The sequence below is a fragment of the Primulina huaijiensis genome, chromosome 8 (genome assembly GCF_012295235.1).
Source record: "Primulina huaijiensis isolate GDHJ02 chromosome 8, ASM1229523v2, whole genome shotgun sequence".
Lineage (NCBI taxonomy): Eukaryota > Viridiplantae > Streptophyta > Magnoliopsida > Lamiales > Gesneriaceae > Primulina > Primulina huaijiensis.
The window spans coordinates 5099542-5107801 of record NC_133313.1 but is presented as its reverse complement, the minus strand read 5'-3'; the positions used below and the strand labels follow the sequence as shown (position 1 = coordinate 5107801).

Sequence of the window (8260 nt, the reverse complement as noted above, 5' to 3'; positions counted from 1 at the left end):
TTAAGCTCGGCGTATTAAAAATTATTAATTATTAAAATATTTAACACTGATTCTGTGTGGGTGCCAGCCTGTCAAATACCTTTTCAGATTTTTATTTATTTATATTATATTATATATTATATATATTTATATCACATCTATCATACCATGTATATTAATATACATATGATTGCAGTATGAGTAAAATATGACAAAAACATGTGTGGGATGATCTTACGGGTCGTATTTTGTGAAACGGGTCTCTTATTTAGGTCATCCATGAAAAAATATTACTTTTTATGCTAAGAGTATTACTTTGTATTGTGAATGTCAATAGGGTTGATCCGTCTTACATATAAAAATTCGTGATACCATCTCACAAGAGACCTACCTAGTAATATTTGAATATGGTTTTATGATATCTTATTAGAACATAGGCTTTATTAGAAAGAGTTTTTATTATTATAAATCATCTTATAATCGATACGATGGTTGTAATATATACTAAATATAAATTTGTAGAAATAGCAACGAAAAGTTGTTAATAGTTGTAGTTTTTCTACTTCGTTTGAAATCAAACAAAGGTGTATTTACCCTCGAATAATCTCCTATATTCATAGACCAAATTTGTAATGTTAAGACCATTCTTTAAATAATATGATATTTCATATTTAACACTCTACAGGGTTCAACATTACAAAATAGTAAGATAAAAACAAGAGTAAATATGATTATGATAAGAGGTTCAGCCATTATAAGATAGTAACATAAAAACAAAAATACTCTATGTTGGAACATTTCATGTTTGCAATTCTGATTTTGATGTTACAAAACTTATTATTTTGTTTCTAATGAATTTACCTAAGTGCGCAGAAATTGGAACTGATCGGGATTCGAACTGATCAGTTATTGAGCTAAAACTGAAACTATCGAGACGCAAACTGAAATCTCCAACCGAACTGAATTAGTTCGACTGATATATCAAAGACCAGCTCAACTGATTGTCCAACTGATTGCCAGATCAGCAGAAGACCTTCAGAAGCCAGGCCAGCTGATGAAGAGTTCAACTGATGAAGAGTCCAGCTGACCAGTTCAACTGAAGCTGCGAAATCAGTTCAGCTGACGAGCCAACTGATTTCACTGAACCAATTCAAGATCAGTTCAACTGAACAGTTCAGAATATCAGTTAGGAATCAATCAGTTTTGCAGAACACGACAAGCTTATTCAATGGAACCCAGCTGTACGCATTAAGGAAAAGTTGTTGTCCAGTCAAAGGACATTAATGGACGTTACATCAGAGCTTAAAGATAAAATGTTCCAGAATGACTGTCGGAAAGTGCAAACACATTTCGAGGAACGAATTCAAATTGCAACCAGTATATTTGATAAGTCTTGGTGTACGGTCTCAATGCCTCTATAAATACCAGACCAAGATCATCAATTTACAGGAATAAAAATATAAGTGTGGAAAAACAAGAGAGAAGAAGAAAGATACGCATAATGCATATCCGCTTACAGAAACAATCAGCCCAGATTTGATAGAACACTTCAAAGTGTTATTAGCTTAGTTTAGGAGCATTTTTTTCTCTCGTGTGTGAGAACACTTTCGTGTTGTACTCATACATCAATTCTCACACACGCACACACAATCACTCACATATACAGAGAGTTAAGTTTATTGAATAGCTGAGTGAGTCTTGCACAAAGACAATAAACTTGTGTATGTAGTATTGAAGACATAAACGTTAAACAAGTGTTGGCTGGAAGGTGCTATCTTCAGTCTAGGCTAGGAGTTCAGTTAGGCAGTAGGTTAAGTCCTAAGCTGAGTAGATTTGCACAAGACATTGTATAAATCAAATTTTTCTAGAGGATCCTACCCGAAGTGGTAGAAGGGGTGACGTAGGAGCAGTTGAAGTCTCCGAACATCTATAAACATATCTTGTGTACTTAACTGTTTAACTTCTGTTTTCAAACTGATTTGATCAGTTCGAGCAGTTATCGGTTCAGTTCTCACCATAACTGATCTGATATATGCAAGAACTGATTCTCCTCATTTCAGTTAATCAGTCTACGCAAGTTAAATTACTTTCAAATTAGTCAGCTTTCTTAACGGAGGATCACTTCGAGTATTTTTCGCTTGGTTTAACACCAAACTCGATTTAATTCATCGGTGTTTACATTCTTAGAACACGAGCTATTGAAACTCATGGAGAATATTGTGTTTGAAACACCTTCGCAAGTACCAGAACTGATCTTTCACTCTAAAATCTGTCGTGATACACCAATTTGTTTTCTAATAAAATACATTTCCCACAATATCATTTTCTTTGATGAAATAAAAATACCATACAATAAAATAAAACCTAAAATATTAACTTTAAAAATTATTTTATCAAAATATTTCATGTAAAAATTTATTATATATAAATATTTTTTATATTTAAGTTGCAAAAGTTTGCTAGTATGTATATATGTCTAAATTTATTTATGTATGAGCCATAATGGTCCTCTAAGTATGGTCTTGTAAATTTTGGATTTTGGATTTTGAATCATATAAGTTAAGTTGTGTTTTGGTTATNTATATACACATGTTTTTGCACGTGGAAAATAGTAGATATTTCTAATATCAGATTAGAGTTTAGAAGGGATCGACTAATCTCTTTTATATATTTTTTTCTAAACCATGTCAAATAGTATGATTGGTCTTGATGGTGTTAATTATTGAGACCATATTTTCTCAACTCTTAAGAAACGGTCGGACCACAGATTCTGTGGAAACTGTCCGATAAATCTTATGACTAATTTATACTCAAATAAGGTAGTTAGATGAGATAAATAAATATAGTAAGGAAATAACACAAGTATTTTATGGATGTTCGGAAACTCAAGTTCTTACGTCATATTTTTCGACTTAGAAATGATTTCATTAGAAGAATTTGGTTTTACAAAACTTGTAACAACCCGCTTCAACCTTCGGACATATCCACTACCTAAATTGAAACTCTAAGTAACTTCTTAAAACATTTGAGTCACACAATCTGACAATTAATACAATAGATAAATTAAATTATGTGTAATGATCCGAATGAATGAACTATTAATTAAAATATGATTAAAAAGTTTGTAATTAAGCATTATTAAAAAATTGATTAATTGAGGATTCAACATCCAAATTTAAAATGAACCACTCAATCTACATGCCAGGGCATAGCAGATACTACATACTCAGACGCCTCTAAACTGAACATTAGATTCTTGACTTGATCTTTGATATTCGAGCATATTGCATTTCACATACATCATATCATTTTGTATACTTGTGCATTCTCGTATTGGGAGATTGTTGCCTACGTCCTTGTTTTAATCTTGGTCACCCCATTTCATGGGTAGGTCTTAGGTTGGACGATTTGGACTACCAAGGCAATGGCTAGAGCAGTTGGTTTTTCGGTGGTGATCCAATGGAGATTTTATTTGGTTTCTCGTATTCTCGTGTATGATTATGATTTCGATTTGGTTGAATTAATGAATAATACTAAGATTATTGTTCTGTTTTTGTTTGGATTGTAAGATGATTAAGTTATTTCGTTTTTGCTATTTAATTGTTGTTATAAAGTTTAATTATGCATGTTTATTAGTCTATTTAGTAGTGGATTGGACGAGGGCGCTACATTTAGTGGTATCAGAGAATGCAAATTTTTTAGGACATTAGTAATTCTGTTTCGAGGATTTAGAGCTTGATTTTGTTTTCCTTTTAGATGTCAGGATATGAAAGTAGTCACAGAAGTATGGTACATGGCCATTATGGCAACAATGAGGCGGGAAGAGAACATCGTTGTAGATATCGTGATAGAAGACATCACCGAGACCATGATGAAAGGAGAAGTAGAAACCGCATCAAAATTATTGATTTCATGAAGATTGTACTCCACCATTGATAGGAGACGAGAATGCTGATTTTGCTGAGGCTTGGGTTGATATCATGGAGTAGTGTTTCGAGCGCTGCATTATGACGAGGATGAAAATATGGAGATATCTGATTTCATGATCCAAAGAAAAGCTCTGAAATTGTGGAAATCTATTTTTTCCATTATAGTTCAGTTGCATGGGCGGATTCATTGGGAACATTTCCGTCAAGCTTTCAGCAATCATCATTTTCTGCCAGCTCTTCTTCAGGCGAAGGAAATGGAACTGTTGACCATTAAACAAGGAGATTCAAGCATTGAGTATTATCATAAGAGTTTTACGGATCTGTTGTATGCTCCTCACATAAGTGAGAATTGTGCATCAAAATATTCTAATTTTTTAAATGGTTTGAACCAGGAGAAATTTGATCGAATTTTTGTCTGTGACGATTCGACTTCATACTAAGGATTGGTGAATAATTGTCGTCAAGCTGAGATGAGTATTGCTATAAGGAAGTCTATATAAGCTAGCAAAAGTTCTAGTTCGTTGGGACCGAAGGATCATTCTTTCAAGAAGTTTGTATTTTCTTCTTCTTTCAGTTTTGGAGGAGTGCACAATTTTGGTAGGAAAAAGTTGCAATGTAGCCATTGCGAAGGCAATCACTTGATGGATAAAATGTCGAAGGGTGACAGGTGTTTGTTTCAATTGTGGTGGTTTCGGTCACATGAAGAGATATTGTCCTAACTTAGAGGATCATAGTAGAGGCGGAGGCTCTATTGTAGGGTCTTACAGTGGAAAATAGTTTGAAGAAACTGTGCAATAGAGCACCACCATATGATAAACGAAAATCAGTCATAACTTCATCAAAAATGAGAAGAGTGTCATTTTCTTTGGTGATCGTGCACAGAGTGTTGAGAAAATCAAGTGTTGGTGGGATAAACCCGGCATTTCCTACAATAGGTTCAAGGATAACAGCTGCTATTTCTCCTTTGTTTGATTCAAAAAAGTTTTCAATCGTGGAGATGCTATTGTAAGGAGATGTTAATGTCTCAAAAGTAGCTGCTTTGGGAACACCAGGGGAATCAGGAAGTCCTAAGGTAGCAACCCCACTTCCTGCCTTAACGAGGAACGGGTCAGCATGGCCATGGTAGCAACCCTCAAACTTGATTATCTTTTCTCGGCCTGTAAATGCACGTGCCAATCGTAGTACACCCATGCATGCTTCTGTGCCGGAGTTAACAAACCGAACCATTTCTATGCTTGGAACAGCAGAGATTACCATTTCCGCCAAGATATTTTCTAGGAGACATGGAGCACCAAAGCTGGTTCCTTTTTTCATTGTTTCAGCCAAGGCAGCCAGTACCTGCAGATTGTCAACATCCAGGTTTATATCGTGATTATATAGCATTTTAATATCTTTATTGTCGAATGACTAAGCAACTGCCACAGTGTATGTGGAAAAAGTTGTATGTCTCTCAAGTATGCTTTGAACCAAAAGCATATCTCAGATGGGCTAAAACAGTTCCAAAACCCCTAATCTAACGTCAGGAGAAAAACATTCTAAGCCGCAACAACAACAATAAAGTCTTTCTCCCACTAAATGTAGTGGGCTATATGAATTTTCCTATGCCAATCGTGTTTTATCTCCTATTATATCCTCTTCTATATTTAAATAAATTTATCCTATTTCATCATTGCAACCAAAATTCTCTGGTTTCACTCTTCCTCGGTTAATGTGCATATTTGACATGGTTTCACGAAAAACATTCCAAGCATATTTCAGAAAATTAAAAACCTTTACATCCACCAATCCCAGAGACAAATTTAGAACATTATTTCGAATTTTAGAACCTAATTTTCATTTCCATTTAGAAAAGCACTGAATACAACACATGTTCTTAAAAGGTTCTCACAACGGGCGATCAATGCTTTGCCACCTTTTCTCAACATAGATATGAAGTAAATAGAAAAATAATGAACCTCATCGTCGGCATGCCCAATGATGGCTGGCCCCCACGATCCAACATAGTCAATGTACTCATTGCCATCTATATCCCACATGAGAGGCCCCTTGACAGAATCAATCACAATAGGCTGACCACCAACTGATTTGAAAGCACGTACATGGGAATTCACACCTCCAGGCATCAACTCCTGTTGATATTCAAAGTACACATGAATTTTTATAATATTTAATGAAATATATACTTCAATAAATGCGTATATCGTCCAAATATTTTACCATATCACCCCTCTTTCTGTGAGCCAAAATTATTCCTAACTTCTTAAACTATGCCATTCTTTGACTGAAGTTATTCGGGTAACAGATAAAGTAAGTAAGTTGATCATTAATTTGACTCCTAAAAACACTGAACCCATTGATATTTGTTTGATGTAAAAGAAAAGTTAAAACAAGGTAAGTTTTTCCCTTAACCATCTCCATCACCCAAATATGGAAGAAACTGCCAAAATGTTAAAAGAAACTAATATAAGCATTTGAGAATCATGCTGAGCTGCATCTGTATGGAATTGAAATCCATCGGAAACAAGGTCAAATTTGAACTATGTTCCAGCTGTTAAAATTAAATCCACTTGTGTAAGAACCGTGGTCCTATCAGTGACGCTAACATTTAAAAGGATCCCATTTCAGTGCTACAAAATGCACCCTCCAATCCATTATTCACCTAGATAAAAATCCACATTATAAAAATTATCCGGTTAAAGATCTCTTTCACATGATAAATGACAACTTATTAAAGTTCAATCGACATCTAAACCAGGAAACTATATGCTCCCTAAGATCGAACTGTTGAGCAATTTACTTCCAACTCACACGAGATTATGAATTCCAAACACATAATCGAAGAGTATTCAACGAGAGAATTGCGGAACATTAGAAGAGTACCTTGGCGGCTTTGAAAGCCTCCTCCGATTTCTTGAGGGTGTAAGTTTTCTTGCTTTCCTGGACGACGGAAGATGATGAGAGTTCATTGACTCGGATGAACGAAGAAGATCGCTTATGGAGATGGTGAATTGAGGTTCAACTCAACTTTGAAGGACATGATAAACCTACAACTACAATTGCAGCCTCCATAGAGAACGGTGGTAGACATTCCGGTGGCGGTTTATCCACCGTAAGTTAGAGGGGAATTGTTTGTGAAAAAGAAGACAAGAACAAAAGATAAGAGCCTTTGTCTTCAATTGGTCACTCAATTATGGTGAAATTGGTTAAATAATCACGATAAACTCTTTTTTTAAAAAAATTGACCTTTTTCAAATGTATTTAAAATAACAAATTATAAATATTTTCTAAAAAAAAATTAAACTCTGTTGAAAAATTATTTAAAAATGTGTTAAATATTTGTGTTGAAAATGTGAATGTTGAATGTTGAAAATTAGGTAAAATTAGGTGTTGAATATTGAAAATTAGTGTGTGATGATGTAGGTAATGATGTATTTTATTTTTGGATTATTTGTAAAAATTTTCTATAAATAGATCTCTCATTTGTGAAGAAAATCACAATTGAGTTGAGAGAAAAATATTATAAAGTGTGTAGTGTGATAATTTTGAGAGTTTGAGATTTTTACTTTTTTACCGTAAATTTTTACTTTTTCACAACACGTTATCAGCACGAAGCTCTAAAAGTCCTCCATATTTTTCCAAGCTCCGAACAGAAGAAAAAGGTAACAAAAGTAATAATATTTATTTTACTGTTATTTATTTATTGTTTATATATGTAATATATAATATAATGTTATTGTTAGAAATAATAAAAATAATTTTTTCAAAAACTTGTTATAAATCCTGGGAGGATGTTAAGACGACATCCCACACTCCCGGTAAGGGATACGACAAGTATAAAAGCCTATAAGGTTTTTTAAACAAAATAACTTATGACACCTAATTATAATAATGTGATATGATATACATAATTATTTAAATATGACTAATATTATATACACCATATTATTACCATAAAATTATACAAATACATACATTTATTTTCTTATACACCAACGGTAATAAACGGTAACAAAACGGCTAGTTTTTGCTCTATAAATACAATCTCACAAATACATTCAATCACTCCAACTTTCTCTTCTTCTCTAAAAATTATTCTTCATCAAATTTTCGAAGAAAAAAAGAAGATGGCTTTCACGAGGTTATTTTTAATTATTTTGGTTATCATACTCACCAGTCTTGTATTTATCGGAGAATATCCTCCTCGTGTGTTTTCTTTATTTTTACGAATACTTGTACTTGTTGTTTATCCATTACTTTGTATTGCAATATTCATTAACTAATAAAATGCATCGTAATTTTTAGTACCACCATGGCAAACTTGGCAAAGCTCGAATTCATCGCTCTTGATATTA

At 33.5% G+C, this 8260-nt stretch overlaps 1 protein-coding gene across 1 annotated transcript; it reads right to left on the bottom strand.

Moving 5' to 3' along the window:
* Window positions 1-4628: 4628 nt before the first annotated feature.
* LOC140982013 (glutamate-1-semialdehyde 2,1-aminomutase, chloroplastic-like) lies at window positions 4629-7063 on the bottom strand. Its single transcript, XM_073448428.1, has 3 exons — window positions 6789-7063; window positions 5864-6037; window positions 4629-5246 (listed from the first exon to the last, which is right to left on the bottom strand). The coding sequence occupies exons 2-3, from the start codon at window positions 6029-6031 to the stop codon at window positions 4629-4631; spliced, it is 786 nt and encodes a 261-aa protein (XP_073304529.1). The 5' UTR covers window positions 6032-6037; window positions 6789-7063.
* Window positions 7064-8260: the final 1197 nt, after the last annotated feature.

What these genes read in the sequence shown, in the direction of transcription:
- LOC140982013 (XM_073448428.1), bottom strand. Translation starts at nt 6,031, where the DNA reads ATGCCTGGAGGTGTGAATTCCCATGTACGTGCTTTCAAATCAGTTGGT. An exon ending in TTGGGCATGCCGACGATGAG is followed by an intron (nt 5,247 to 5,863) that starts GTTCATTATTTT and finishes GACAATCTGCAG; the next exon opens with GTACTGGCTGCCTTGGCTGA.